This window comes from Dendrobates tinctorius, unplaced genomic scaffold, assembly GCF_039654945.1.
Source record: "Dendrobates tinctorius isolate UK_male_01 unplaced genomic scaffold, ASM3965494v1 ptg000038l, whole genome shotgun sequence".
Taxonomy (NCBI): domain Eukaryota; kingdom Metazoa; phylum Chordata; class Amphibia; order Anura; family Dendrobatidae; genus Dendrobates; species Dendrobates tinctorius.
In genome coordinates this window covers 1,405,658-1,421,291 of record NW_027361706.1, presented here as the reverse complement: position 1 = coordinate 1,421,291, position 15,634 = coordinate 1,405,658, and the positions used below count along the sequence as shown (strand labels likewise).

At 49.9% G+C, this 15,634-nt stretch overlaps 1 protein-coding gene across 1 annotated transcript; it reads right to left on the bottom strand.

The window, feature by feature from the left end:
* Window positions 1-49: 49 nt before the first annotated feature.
* Window positions 50-15,563, bottom strand: LOC141088336 (NADP-dependent alcohol dehydrogenase-like). Its single transcript, XM_073574380.1, has 2 exons — window positions 15,392-15,563; window positions 50-666 (listed from the first exon to the last, which is right to left on the bottom strand). The coding sequence occupies exons 1-2, from the start codon at window positions 15,528-15,530 to the stop codon at window positions 50-52; spliced, it is 756 nt and encodes a 251-aa protein (XP_073430481.1). The 5' UTR covers window positions 15,531-15,563.
* Between the last annotated feature and the right edge of the window lie 71 nt (window positions 15,564-15,634).

The following is a 15,634-nucleotide window of genomic DNA, read 5'->3' as shown; positions in this document are numbered from 1 at the left end:
TACAAGGACAGCTCCATGGTCTACTTCCATATTTTCACTTGCAGTATGATTAGAATATCACAATACTCCGAGCTCCTGCCCCACTGCTAAGCAGTTCAAATGCTTCATTGATTTTTTCCAGGGCTAGCTTCTTGCTTACTAAATGTTCCAGATTGTTCCTTTTGTTCATATAATTTGTAACCAGTTTTGGGATATCAGAACCCTTGTAGCCTCCAAATATAGATCCTTTCAAGGTACGCCCTGTGACAAGCAAACCTGGATGCAAACAAAGTGTGTCCTTGGGAGATGCCACACCCAACACAACAGCAACACCATTTCCACAGTAAGTACACTGGAGAGCAGTCAGCATGGTTTCAGTGCGTCCTGCACATTCAATGGCAAAATCCACTCCTCCGTTAGTTAGCTCTGTAATGACCTCATGGATGGATTTATCATAATCCTTTGGGTTTAGGCACTCAGTGGCTCCCAGTTGTAGGGCTTTTGGATACTTATCCTTATGTGAACCTACGCCAATGATTCGTGTAGCGCTTGCATCCTTGCATCCTACAATTGCTGAACAACCAACTCCTCCCAAGCCAAAAACAGCACAACTAGAGCGCTTGGTCACCTTAGCAGTGTTGACAGCTGCACCATATCCAGTAGCAAATCCACAGCCTATAAGACAAACTTCAACAAGGGCACGGGCATCTGGGTCGCCCTCCAAGGGCTGTGGGGTACTCAGTACCGGGCCAGTGTAAGTGGGATAAGTCACAGCAGCTGTGACCCGGTCCGTGGCCCTGGGCGCCCAAATCAATGGTGGTTTGTAATATAGTTTATGTGATAGTTTGTGACGCCACCTGTGGTGTTTGGCAAGCAAGATGGTAAGCCAACGCTGCGTGCAGATCCTCTGGGGCTGATGGTGTGTTGCAGCATAGATGGTGTAGCTCCCCACAGGTGAAGCTGTAACCCCAGGACAGTGTATAGGCGTAGGCGGTGTGAGGAATGTTGGTAGCCAGATGTAGCGGTGCTGACGGTGTTGGCGCACAAATGAATGGAAGACACCAGGGCTTGCAGTTCCAAAGCTTTACTCACAGTTCATGGTACACACTGGTGCCTGACTCCGGGGTAGAGACTCAATCAACCTCCCGGGCTAGTCAGGATTATCCTCTCCAACACTCCGCCAACATGTACCTTTCCTGAACGACTCCTCTATTGCGCCTTTTAGTGTGAAGAGCTCGAGCACCGTGGTACTCTGAAGTTCCTCCTGTCAGATGTTCCTAACAACTCTACTCGTATGGCAGACAGCTGTAGCCTCTCTTGGGGACTCCCTTCTCCGGAGTCCTGGCTCTCTATTCAGTTGCTGTTGTGCCCCAAGTCTTAGATGGGAGTAGTGCATTTACAGCCAACTACTCCACCGGTGTCTGCTGCAGAACCATAAGTGTCCATACAACCTCGGGGACCGGTCCCTGGCCTTGCGCTGAGAACCTATAGGCAGGGTTCCTTTTCCAACCCACAACTCCTCTCTGTTCTCCTACTCCTTCGTTCCGCACTGTTTCTTCTCTCTTTTATGGAAGCTTAGGTTGCAGTTCTACATCTTTCTCCTTCTGTTCCTTTTCCGTGCCAGATGGCTCAGGTCACTGAGGCAGCTGCAGCACTCCTTCCTCCATCCCTTCTTCCAGGGATCCCCACTCCTCCCGAGTGGCTCCTTTCCTTCCTTTCTGACCCTCTGTCAGACTGAACCTCCAGACTGATCTGTAATTCTAAACCTTCCCAACCTTTTATATATCTCAACTCCACCCACCTCCCAGCACATCTCGTGTTACGAAGCAAGGACCCACGAAAGGTGCGCTGCTACCCTCTAAGCATGGAGCCGCAATGTGGTCCTGCTGAACTATCCTGTGTGTGGGGTGCAGGTGTTGGAGTGTGGAAAGGAGTTCCCTACTTACCTAGGTGGTGGGGCACTACACCTTAGGAGAAGGTGCAGTACCTCTGTGGCGACTGAGCCTCAGGGGCGCCACACATCCACTTTGGCAGCGCAAATGTCAGACACCACTGTGTATTCAGTAAATGTACTTGTGCATGCGTAATGATTAGTGTTGAGCTATACCACCCGATACTGAAAAATATCGTATCGGAATGGATCGGCCGATCTAAAAAAAAGTATCGGGTATCGCAGATTCCGATCCCGGAAGTCCCATTCAAGTCAATGGAACAGAAATATCGGAATTAAAAAAAACCCTTTCTTTCCTTGTAGGTTAATTCTACATGAAGAAAAACAACTAATAATAATGTAGAATGTATTGTGGGAGGTGTAGGAGACATTAAAGCCATAGAGGTTTAGCCCAATCAAATGGAATAGCAGGATTTTTTTTTTTTTTAAAGACGTTCGTAGTTACAAAGATATTGACTATGTTAAAGTCTTTAATTTTTTGTCAGATATGTATGTTTCACTACTTCCATGCTCTTTACCTTCTTTTTTACTTCTCCCACACTTTCTCCTTCATGATCCTCAGCAGCAGCATCTTTTTCATCAACTTCTTCTTCTTTTTCTTCTTTTTTTTCATCTTTTTCTTTTTTTTTTTTTACATTCTTCATATTCTTCTTATTCAACTATTACTCTTCTTCATATTCTACTTCTTCATCTTCTTCCTATTCTTCTTCATCATATTCTTATTTGTGTCAGGCATTCCTGTAGTTGTTATCTATAAAAGTTTGAAGATTACACCTTCCGTTCAGCCTGTCACAAAAGATTTACAACAGGATTTGTCCACGTTCAGTTTGTCCTGCAGCAGCAGGCCTTTTCCAGGGGCACCACGAGGAGGAACGGACACACCCCTGTTGTGAGTTCATTTTCCCCTTCACCGTCGCTGTCTGATGAACTCCCTCTTCTGGTGAAGGAAGGTAGTGAGGCTGATTACCAAACACCTGATCTGGTAGATGATGACTGGGTAACAGGAAATTCTGACTGGATATAAGGCAGCCGACGCCCTTCTGAGTCGCTGGTGATTTCTCTGCTGGATTCTTGGAGACCAGTCTGATTCCTGCTTCCCAAAGATAAATTTTTGCTCTGCTATTGAACTTATTAGTTTTGTTTTGTTTACCTTGTTTTTTGGAGTTCAGCCATCCCCGGTCGGGGGTGTGCTGAGTTCCATTTTTGTCTCTTGGCTCTGTCTTCAGAATTTACCTGAGTGCTGATATAGCGACTTCAGGGCCTGTTTTTCCTATCAGACGGTTGGGACATTTTTTGGTAGGGTTTTTTACGGATTGCAGACAGCAGCTTTTCTATCCTGTCCTTTTTAGTTAGCTTGGGCCCCATCGTTTGCTCAACCTATCTTTCTATCTGTGTTAGTGTTTTCATCTTGCTTCACCGTCATTATTTGTTGGGGCTGCCTATTGCTTTGGGGTCTGCTCTGGGGCAGTTTAGATTTCCCCTTTCTTTCTTTAGGCCTATTTAGTTCTCTGGCTGTGATCGAGGGGTCTAGGGCATCGTAGGAACCCCCCACGGCTACTGTTAGTTGTTGTGGATAGGATCAGGGGTCTGCAATCTGATAGCTACCAACCTCTCCGGTTTTTCTGGACTTAGCTTGTATTTTTGTTTTTTCCTCCTTCGGTGACTCATTCATAACAGAATTACCAGCCATACCGCAGATCCTAGGGTACTCAATAGCAGGAAAGAATTGTAAAAAAAAAAAGAGAGTTTGTCAGAATGTTTTTTTGTTTTTTTTGTGTATATTTCTTCCTCTATGTCTCTGAGGCCGTAGGGGGAATTTTTTTTTTTCTTTCTCAATGGAGATGAAGCAATTGTCTGATCGTGTGGAGCAGCTCACTGCTGAAGTGCGGGGAATTTCCGCCTATCTTGCTCATTCTCATGCTGCTGAACCAAAGAACCCTACTCCTGATGTGTTTTTGGGGATCGGTCTAAATTTTTGAATTTTAAGAATAATTGTAAATTATTTTTTGCCTTGAAGCCTAACTCGTCGGGGAGCTCCGCGCAGCAGGTTAAAATTGTCATCTCTTTGCTGCGCGGCGATCCCCAGGATTTCTTTGAAACCTGATGATCCTATTCTTACTAATGTGGACGCATTTTTTCAAGCCTTGGGGTTGTTGTATGATGAACCTAATGCTATTGATCAGGCTGAAAAGGCCCTGTTGGCATTGAGCCAGGGTCGGGATTCTGCAGAGTTGTACTGTCAAAAATTCCAAAAGTGGTCGGTCCTTACTACCTGGAATGATGGTGCCTTGGCAGCTCTCTTTCGGAAGCGTTTGTCAGAAACCGTAAAAGATACTATGGTGGTCTCTTGGCTCTGTCTTCAGAATTTACCTGAGTGCTGATATAGCGACTTCAGGGCCTGTTTTTCCTATCAGACGGTTGGGACATTTTTTGGTAGGGTTTTTGGTAGGGTTTTTTACGGATTGCAGACAGCAGCTTTTCTATCCTGTCCTTTTTAGTTAGCTTAGGCCCCATCGTTTGCTCAACCTATCTTTCTATCTGTGTTAGTGTTTTCATCTTGCTTCACCGTCATTATTTGTTGGGGGCTGCCTATTGCTTTGGGGTCTGCTCTGGGGCAGTTTAGATTTCACCTTTCTTTCTTTAGGCCTATTTTGTTCTCCGGCTGTGATCGAGGGGTCTAGGGCATCGTAGGAACCCCCCACGGCTACTGTTAGTTGTTGTGGATAGGATCAGGGGTCTGCAATCCGATAGCTACCAATCTCTCCAGTTTTTCTGGACTTAGCTTGTATTTTTGTTTTTTCCTCCTTCGGTGACTCTTTCATAACACACCCCCATACACTGCTTAGTCTTCTTCTGCTAATAAATTTGATAATATCCTTTGCTCAGATTTTTAGTCTTATGCTTAATGTTCTTCTGCTTTTGTTTTTATGCTTCTTGGTCTTCTGTCTCTTGTTGTTCTGCATCTTGGTGGTTGTCTTCCTGTTCTTTGTCCTCTTGGTCATCTTATTCAGGGTCATCTTTTAGGTATTCTTCTGTGTGGTCTTCAGGGTATTTGTCTTCAGGGTCATTTTCATGGAGATCCAGAGTGAGAATCAAAAACCATTTCCACAAGCTTGAACTTGGAAAAGTAGCAGAAGTTACAAGAAGGCTGAGGAACTGTCGAGAACCAGCTGACGGTACTGGAACCCGGAGTGGCAGCAGAATGAACAAGAGCCAATGGCGCAACCGTGGACCAGCTGACTGTGCTGGAACACAGTTACTAAGCAGGAGGTACCTGTGCTCCAAAGCACTACCAAGGACCAGCAGACGTTGCTGGAACTCGGATACCAAGAAGGAGGCACCTAGGCCAAAGGCACTGCCGAAAACCAGCTGACGGTGCTGGAACCCGGATGGGTAGCAGAAGGAACAAGAGCCAATGGGACAACCGTGGAACAGCTGACGGTGCTGGAACACCGTTACTAAGCAGGAGGTACCTGTGCTCCAAAGCACTACCAAGGACCAGCAGACGTTGCTGGAACTCGGATACCGACAAGGAGGCACCTAGGCCAAAGGCTCTGCCGGGAACCAGCTGACGTTGCTGGAACCCGGATGGGTAGCAGAAGGTACCCATGATTAACAAAGTTTTGCATCCGCGAGCAGGCCGCAGTTACCGAAACCCACAGTCCTACAGGGGGTGCTTGTCCTATTGGCACTATGGAACCAGCCTTTTTTACCAGAACCCGCAGCCCAAATAGGAAGCACCGAAACTGCAGGCACCATAGACTCGGCTAACCCTACCGCAACACGACAGGACAACGTATCGGTGGCAAAGTGACGTTGACACTACCCGGAAACAGCAGGCGTGCTGTAACAAGGCTGGGCAGGAGGGAGTACCCGTGCCAAAGACACTGCCGAGAACCAGCTGACGGTACTGGAACCCGGATGGGTAGCAGAAGCTACAATACTCAATGGAACTACCGAGAACCAGCTGACGGTGCTGGAACCAGGAGGGGCAGCAGAAGGAACCAGAGCCAATGGCCCAACCGTGGACCAGCTGACGGTGCTGGAACACGGTTTCTAAGCAGGAGTTACATGTGCTAAAAAGCACTACCAAGATCCAGCAGACGTTGCTGGAACTCGGATACCGACAAGGAGGCAACAAAGCCAAAGGCTCTGCCGGGAACCAGCAGACAGTGCTGAAACCCGGATTGGTAGCAGAAGGTACCCATGATCAACAAAGTTGCAAGGCCGCGAGCAGGACGCAGTTTCCGAAACCCACAGTCCAACAGGGGGTGCTTGTCCTATTGGCACTACAGAACCAGCCTTTATTACCAGAACCCGCAGCCCACATAGAAAGCACCAAAACTGCAGGCACCATAGACTTGACAAACCCGACCGCAACACGACAGGACAACGTATCGGTGGCAAAGCTACGTTGACACTACCCGGAAACAGCAGGCATGCTGGAACCAGGCTGGGCAGGAGGGAGTACCCGTGCCAAAGACACTGCCGAGAACCAGCTGACGGTGCTGGAACCCGGATGGGTAGCAGAAGCTACAAGAGTCAATGGAACTACCGAGAACCAGCTGACGGTGCTGGAACCCAGAGGGGCAGCAGAAGGAAAAAAGAGCCAATGGCACAACCGTGGACCAACTGACGGTGCTGGGACATGGTTTCTAAGCAGGAGTTACCTGTGCTGAAAAGCACTACCAAGAACCAGCAGACATTGCTGGAACTCGGATACCGACAAGGAGGCAACAATGCCAAAGGCTCTGCCGGGAACCAGCAGACGGTGCTGGAACCTGGATGGGTAGCAGAAGGTACCCATGATCAACAAAGTTGCAAGGCCGCGAGCAGGACGCAGTTTCCGAAACCCACAGTCCAACAGGGGGTGCTTGTCCTATTGGCACTACAGAACCAGCCTTTATTACCAGAACCCGCAGCCCACATAGAAAGCACCAAAACTGCAGGCACCATAGACTCGGCAAACCCGACCGTAACACGACAGGACAACGTATCGGTGGCAAAGTTACATTGACACTACCCGGAAACAGGCGTGCTGGAACCAGGCTGGGCAGGAGGGAGTACCCGTGCCAAAGACACTGCCGAGAACCAGCTGACGGTGCTGGAACCCGGATGGGTAGCAGAAGCTACAAGAGTCAATGGAACTACCGAGAACCAGCTGACGGTGCTGGAACCCAGAGGGGCAGCAGAAGGAACAAGAGCCAATGGCACAACCGTGTACCAGCTGACAGTGCTGGAACACCGTTTCTAAGCTGGAGTTACCTGTGCTGAAAAGCACTACCAAGAACCAGCAGACGTTGCTGTAACTCGGATACCGACAAGGAGGCAACAATGCCAAAGGCTCTGCCGGGAACCAGCAGACGGTGCTGGAACCCGGATGGGTAGCAGAAGGTACCCATGATCAACAAAGTTGCAAGGCCGCGAGCAGGACGCAGTTTCCGAAACCCACAGTCCAACAGGGGGTGCTTGTCCTATTGGCACTACAGAACCAGCCTTTATTACCAGAACCCGCAGCCAACATGGAAAGCACCAAAACTGCAGGCACCATAGACTCGGCAAACCCGACCGCAACACGACAGGACAACGTATCGGTGGCAAAGTTACATTGACACTACCCGGAAACAGGCGTGCTGGAACCATGCTGGGCAGGAGGGAGTACCCATGCCAAAGACTCTGCCGAGAACCAGCTGACGGTGCTGGAACCCGGATGGGTAGCAGAAGCTACAAGAGTCAATGGAACTACCGAGAACCAGCTGACGGTGCTGGAACTCAGAGGGGCAGCAGAAGGAACAAGAGCCAATGGCACAACCGTGGACCAGCTGACGGTGCTGGAACACGGTTTCTAAGCAGGAGGTACCTGTGCTAAAAAGCACTACCAAGGACCAGCAGACGTTGCTGGAACTCGGATACCAATAAGGAGGCACCTAGGCCAAAGGCTCTGCCGGGAACCAGCTGACGGTGCTGGAACCAGGCTGAGCAGGAGGGAGTACTCGTGCCAAAGACACTTCTGAGCTGCAACTGGCGATGTTGGAGCCCAGGGGTCAATCATGCAGCAGGCTGAGGCCTACTTCGAGCTAGTTTTATATTGGTTGTACACAACTACTGATTTTAACCGGGCTCTACTTGGGCCTCTGGTTCTACTGTCTCTAGTATTTCCCCTGGCCTACAACCCCGCCAGTCGCTGCTCTGAAGTGGCGTGTGCACAATCCACACTTGTTCCTGTGTGACTGGGGCTCAGTCACGTCAGTTGATCCACTGATGTGTGTCCGGCAAGGTCTCCTGCTCTGTCCACATTCCGACTACTAGTAATGGGAATGGGGACAGAGCGGCAGACATTGCCGGACACACATCAGTGAATCAACTGACGTGCCTGAGCCACAGTAACACAGGAACAAGTGTGGATTGTGCACACGCCACTTCAGAGCAGCGACTGGCGGGGTTGGAGGCCAGGGGAAATACTAGAGACAGTAGAGCCAGAGGCCTAAGTGGAGCACGGTGGAAAATCAGTAGTAGTGTGATTTTGGAGGCAGCAGGAGACTTTGCCATCCACATAGCAGGGGAACAGCAGGCGTTACTGAACACCACAGACACAGGAGCGAGTGTTTGAATCTGTGCGGACAGCACTTCCAAGCTACAACTGGCTGTGTTGTAGCCCAGGATCAATGCTCCGAGCAGGCTGAGGCCTACTTGGAGCGAGGAGAAAATGCGTTGCAGTGTGAGTTTGGAGGCAGCAGGAGACATTGCCATTCACACAGCAGGGGAACAGCTGGCATTACTGAACCCCACTAACACAGGAGCTAGTGTGTTTTGCTCTGTGAAGACGGCACTTCTGAACACCAACTGGCGTTGTAGGAGCACAGGATGAGGCATGGAGCAGGCTGAGGTCTGATGTTGTTGGCATGTGGATGGAGCAGGAGACTTTGCCGTCTACACAGCAGGGGAACAGCTGGCATTACTGAACCCCACTAACACAGGAGCTAGTGTGTTTTGCTCTGTGAAGACGGCACTTCTGAACACCAACTGGCGTTGTTGGAGCACAGGATGAGGCATGGAGCAGGCTGAGGTCTGATGTTGTTGGCATGTGGATGGAGCAGGAGACTTTGCCGTCTACACAGCAGGGGAACAGCTGGCATTACTGAACCCCACTAACACAGGAGCTAGTGTGTTTTGCTCTGTGAAAACGGCACTTCTGAACACCAACTGGCGTTGTTGGAGCACAGGATGAGGCATGGAGCAGGCTGAGGTCTGATGTTGTTGGCATGTGGATGGAGCAGGAGACTTTGCCGTCTACACAGCAGGGGAACAGCTGGCATTACTGAATCCCACTAACACAGGAGCTAGTGTGTTTTGTTCTGTGAAGACGGCACTTCTGAACACCAACTGGCGTTGTTGGAGCCCAGGATGAAGCATGGAGCAGGCTGAGGCCAACTTGCAGCACGTTTTATAGAGGTTGTAGACTACTACTGATTGTAACCGTGCTCCACTTAGGCCTCAGGCTCCACTGTCTCTAGTATTTCCCCTGGCCTCCAACCCCACCAGTGACAGCTCTGAAGTGGCGTCTGCACAATCCACACTTGTTCCTGTGTTACTTGGGCTCAGTCCTGTCAGTTGATCCCCTGATGTGTGTCCGGCAAGGTCTCCTGCTCTGTCCTCATTCATACTACTAGTAATGGGAATGTGGACAGACCAGGAGACCTTGCCGGACACACATCAGGGGATCAACTGACGTGACTGAGCCCCAGTAATTCAGGAAGAAGTGTGGATTGTGCAGACGCCACTTCAGAGCAGCAACTGGCGGGGTTGGAGGCCAGGGGAAATACTAGAGACAGTGGAGCCAGAGGCCTAAGTGAAGCACGGTTAAAAATCAGTAGTAGTTTGAATGTGGATGGAGCAGGAGACTTTGCAGTCCACACAGCAGGGGAGCAGCTGGCATTACTGAACCCCAATAACACAGGAGCTAGTGTTTTTCTCTGTGCAGACGACACATCTGAGCGACAACTGGCTGTGTTGAAGCCCCGGGATTATAGTTCAGGTGGTAGAAACATGAACACAACAGGAGACCTGGATACAGTTGCCAACCAATTATTTAGTCGGGAAGAGGACTGGCAAATTCTGGGGAGATCCAGGCCTTGTTCATTTTCAGAAAAGTAAGCCGGTCAACGTTATCGGAAGAAAGTCGCGTGCGACGGTCTGTTAGTACACCACCTGCGGCACTAAAGACGCGTTCCGATAATACACTGGCAGCAGGGCAAGCCAGCACCTCCAATGCATACTGGCTAAGCTCTGGCCATGTATCCAGCTTAGAGACCCAAAACTTGAAGGGGGAAGAGCCATCTGGGAGTACACTCACAGGGCAAGACATGTAGTCTGTCACCATCTGATGGAAACGTTGCCTCCTGCTGACTGGAGCCGTCAGTGATGGTGTAGACAATTGTGGCGGACACACAAAACTTTGCCACATTTGGGCCATAGTGGTCTTGCCTTGTGCTGAGGCGCTGCCTCTGCTCCCTCTTTGTGCCGAGTTTCCTCCACTGGCTCGACGCACAGAGGTGCTTTGTAAAGCACTAGCACCACTGCTGTCGGGTGGAATGGAAAACATGATGGACTGCACCAGTGTGTCTTGGTACTCCCGCAGTTTACACTCCCGGTTCAACGTTGGTGTGAGGGTTTGCAAGTTGTCCCGGTAGCGAGGATCTAGGAGGGTGTACACCCAATAATCAGCCGTATAGAGAATGTGGGCGATGCGACGGTCGTTTCTCAGGCACTGCAGCATGAAGTCAACCATGTGCTGAAGACTCCCAACTGCCAAAGAACCGCTGTCCCCTGCTTGAGGCGTGATCTCTGCCTGCTCTGCATCACCCCACCCTCGCTGTACATACTGACTAGAGCTTTGTGTACCTCCCTCCTCTGGAGAGATGTCTTCCTCCTCCATCGAATCCTCCTCATCCGCCTCACAAAGTGTCCCCTGCCTAGGCCTTTGTGAGGAAGCACGTAGCGCAGACTGTCCAGCAGCAGATGGCATTTGGGACTCCTTATCCTCCACCTCTTCCAAAACCTCATCCCTTAGTGCTTGCAGTGTTTTTTGAAGTAGACAGATAAGGGGGACAGTCATGCTGACTAGTGCATCATCTGCACTCGCCATCCGCGTGGAATCATCGAAGGCACGCAAAACGAGGCAGATGTCCTTCATAGAGGCCCAGTCAGTGGTGCTGAAGTGTGACCGGCGCACAGTGCGACTTGTTTGCGCCTGATGCAGCTGGTACTCTATGACTGCTGCCTGCTGCTCACACAACCGCTCCAACATATGTAACGTAGAATTCCACCTGGTGGGTAAGTCACATATGATGCGATGTTCCGGAAGGCGTAATCGGCGCTGCAGAGCAGCAAGGCGCGACCTTGCCGTGCTGGAACGCTGCAAGTGAGCGCACTCTATGCGGACCTTGTGCAGCAGTGCATCAAGATCCGGATAGTCGCTCAGAAAGCTCTGCACGACCAAGTTGAGCACATGTGCCAGACATGGGATGTGAGTGAGGTTGCAAAGGCCAAGAGCTGCCACCAGATTTCGGCCATTGTCACACACTACCAAGCCCGGCTGGAGATTCGCTGGCAGAAACCACACGTCGCTCTCCTGCTTGATGGCATTCCAGAGCTCCTGCGCTGTGTGGCTTCGATTCCCCAAAGAAATTAAGTTCAGTATGGCCTGTTGACGTTTGGCGACGGCTGTGGTCATATCAGTCATAACAGGCTCCTGCTGCGCTGTTTCAGAGGAACTTGAGTAGGAGGAGGAGTCAATGTGTACAGACTGGATTCCTGCAATCCATGGAGTTGGCAGAACACGTACAGCGCCACTCTCCAGATCTGTACCCGGCTCAGCAACATTGACCCAATGGGCAGTGAGGGAAAGGTATCGTGTCCCTGTCCATGGTTACTGGTCCACGCATCGGTGGTCAGGTGGACCTTGCTACTGACGGCGTTTAGTAGCGCATATTTTATGTTTGCCTCCACATGTTTCTGCAGGGCAGGGACGGCTCGCCTGCTGAAATAAAAGCGGCTGGGCACGGTGTATTGTGGGACCGCCAATGCCATGAAGTCCCGGAAGGTGTCAGTCAAAACCAGCATGAATGACAGCATTTCAAGTGCCAGTAGTTTGGCAATGCCAGCATTCATAGCCTGTGCTCGGGGATGGTTTGCCGAGTATGGTCACCTTTCTCCCATGCCTGTGCTACCGATGGCTGTCGAGTGGCCTGGGAGTGTGAGGATGACTTGGAATGTGGTGCTGTGGGTGGAATGTCACAGGGTCTCCGGACAACAGTGCCAGAGGTTCTTCCTTGGCGATCCTGTGAGGAAGCCGAACCAGCTGTGTGTGAGCTGGAGGAAGAGGCCCCAACACGAGCTGAAGAGGTGGTAGGTGGTGCTGTACGTTGGCCTACGTCTTCAGTGTGTCTGTGTAACTCCACCTCGTGCTTGGTCCGCACATGTTTCCACATATTAGTGGTATTGAGGTTGCTGACATTTTTCCCTCTTTTGACTCTCTGATGACACAGCTTGCATTTGACAAAGCAAATGTCATCTGCAACTGTGTCAAAAAAGGACCACGCACTGCAAGTCTTGGGAGCGCCCGTTTTGCCTTTTGAAAGTGGAATGCTCTTAACGTGTGCCGAAGTGGAGGCTACAGGCAACCAAGTCTGCCCCTCTCCCTCTCCCTCCGGTTTTGGCCGTTCGGGGAATCTCTTCCTCAGAGTTGCTCCCACCACCTTCCTGTTCCTCACGCCATGATGGGTCAAGGACCTCATCATCTACACTCCCCTCTTCAAACACCTGCTTCTCCTGGGTTGTCTCGCCAGCACCGTACGCAACAGAAAGTGGCAACTGTGTCTCGTCATCATCTGATGCGTACTGAGGTGTGCTGACCATAGGCACTGGCCCACCCGCCTCTTCAGATTCAGAGGGACAAAGAAGTTGCGCATCACTGCATACTCCCTCTTCTACACAATCTGGAATGCTGCTTGGCTGGTCCCCTCTTTCCAAACCAACAGATTCCAAGAACAGAAGTAGAGACTGTGATGGCTCCTGTCCAGTGCTCTCTGACTGCCTGGGCACTTTGGCAGGTGGTGAAGAGACAGATGGTTGCTCTTCGGTGCTCTGGCCCTGAGAGGATGTGGAAGTAATTGAAGTCGATGCGTTAGCTGGCATCCATCCCACAACGGCTTCAATTTGTTCCTCCCGCAGCAGTGGGGTACGGTGAGGTCCTACAAAGCTGCACATAAAGGACTGTTGCCTGCTAAAACTGGGGGATGCTGACTCACTGGTGCCAACAGCAGGCACAGACTCCCAACGTCCTCTCCCTGCAGAATCCCCACGTCCTCTCCCTGCAGAATCCCCACGTCCTCTCCCTGCTGAAACTCCACGCCCACGTGCCTTACTCCCTGCCTTCTTCATCTTGCTAGACTGAGAAAGATAGGCAGAAAAGTACAAAGGGGGGCCTTAGTGTGCTTATTCCTGAACAGCTGTTTACAGGTATAAGAAACACTAATTTTATGAAGTGTGTGTATCGACTACACTTTAATGGGAGCTAATGTGGCCTACACAACTTTCAACTGTAGTGTTTGGTGAACTTTGCTGTTTTTTTTGGGGGGAAAAAAAACTAAAATGATGTGATCAAAGATTTGAAAGTGAGAGTATCACCAACTTTCTGGAGCTATTACAATGCAGGCAGGTAACCTACAATGCAAAAGATGAGGCTCCAAAAAATTTGGGTAATACTAATCTGGCTGCAGCTGAAGGGCACAAGCCAGAAAAAAGGCTCCTCTACTCCTATATAGTGTTCGCAACCAACCAATGTAGATGGATATGGATGGATGCACACTAATAGGAGAAGAAAAAATGAGCTGCAATTAAAGAAAAATATGTGCGAGGCAGTGACGCACGCTGAGCAGCCTACAACCAGACGTAGCTGCCGGACACACCACTCAGCGTGAGCTGCACTCACACACAGTCAGAGACCTCTCAGACAGCCGTGAACAGTGCAGCTAAGTGGGCACTAGCACTGACAGGCTGCAGAAAGGCTCCGCTGTGTACTCCTAGAGTGTTTGCAACCACCATATATGGATACGGATGGATGCACACTAATAGGAGAAAAAATGAGCTGCAATAAAAGAAAAATGTGTGAGGCAGTGACACGCTGAGCAGCCTACAACCAGACGTAGCTGCAGGACACACTACTCTGCGTGAGCTGCACTCACACACAGTCAGAGACCTCTCAGACAGCCGTGAATAGTGCAGCTAAGTGGGCACTAGCACTGAAAGGCTGCAGAAAGGCTCCGCTGTCTACTACTAGTGTTTGCAAACAACGTATATTGATACGGATGGAAGCACACTAGATAGAATTTTTTAAAAATAAGCAGCTCAAAAAGAAAAATATGTATGAGGCAGCAGTGAGGCACGCTGGGCGGCCTACAACCAGACGTGGCTGCAGGACCCACTCCACAGCGTGAGCTGCACTCACACAGCCCTTGCAGACAGCTGTGAACACTGCTGCTAGGGAAAAGAAAGCTACAGTGGTGGTTTATGTAGCCTGGGTAAAGCACAATATTGTTTTGAGAATCGCTATTTCTAACTGTCCCTCACAGTCTTCAACAGCAGCCTGTCCCTAACTGAATTCACAGCCGAGTGACCAGAAATGGCGGCGGCTTTTATAGTGCATCATGACATCATTTCAGCAGCCAATCACAGCCATGCCAATAGTTTACATGCCTAACAGGATGTGCCCACACTTCTGAGGATTCCCATTGGCTGAATCAAAGCGAGCGGGCTGATAGCATTATGGGAACTTCCCATTCCGTTATCCGATACGAAAAAAGTATCGGAAGTCAGTATCGGAATTCCGATACAGCTAATATCGGCCGATACCCAATACTTGCGGTATCGGAAAGCTCAACACTAGTAATGATAAATCGCTTTCCCTTTACAGGTAAATCTGCTTGTACCATCATCCATCAGTCCTGATTGAGCTCCAAATGCAAACTCTAATTTTTTGCAGATGTTACTGTGTGGGCCATCGCAAGCTCTGCACGATTTCTTTTGACTTCATGAGCAAACAAGCAACACCATTTCCACAGTAAGTACACTGGAGAGCAGTCAGCATGGTTTCAGTGCGTCCTGCACATTCAACGGCAAAATCCACTCCTCCATTAGTTAGCTCAGTAATGACCTCATGAATGGGTTTATCGTAAACCTTTGGGTTTAGGCACTCAGTGGCTCCCAGTTGTAAGGCTTTTGGATACTTATCCTTATGTGAACCTACTCCAATGATTCGTGTAGCGCTTGCATCCTTGCATCCTACAATTGATGAAAAACCAACTCCTCCCAAGCCAAAAACAGCACAACTAGAGCGCTTGGTCACCTTAGCAGTGTTGACAGCTGCACCATATCCAGTAGAAAATCCACAGCCTATAAGACAAACTTCAACAAGGGCACGGGCATCCACTTTGGCAACGTAAATGTCAGACACCACAGTGTATTCAGTGAATGTACTTGTGCATGCGTAATGATAAATCGCTTTGCCTTTACAGGTAAATCTGCTTGTACCATCATCCATCAGTCCTGATTGAGCTCCAAATGCAAACTCTAATTTTTTGCAGATGTTACTGTGTTGGCCATCGCAAGCTCTGCACGATTTATTCTGACTTCATGAGCCTTTGG

Bases quoted from the DNA above. Each gene is read 5' to 3' on its own strand.
- LOC141088336 (XM_073574380.1), bottom strand. From the start codon at position 15,530: ATGGATGATGGTACAAGCAGATTTACCTGTAAAGGCAAAGCGATTTAT. The intron at 667-15,391 runs GTCTTATAGGCT...CCCTTGTTGAAG, and splicing joins CCGTGCCCTTGTTGAAGTTT to TTTGTCTTATAGGCTGTGGA.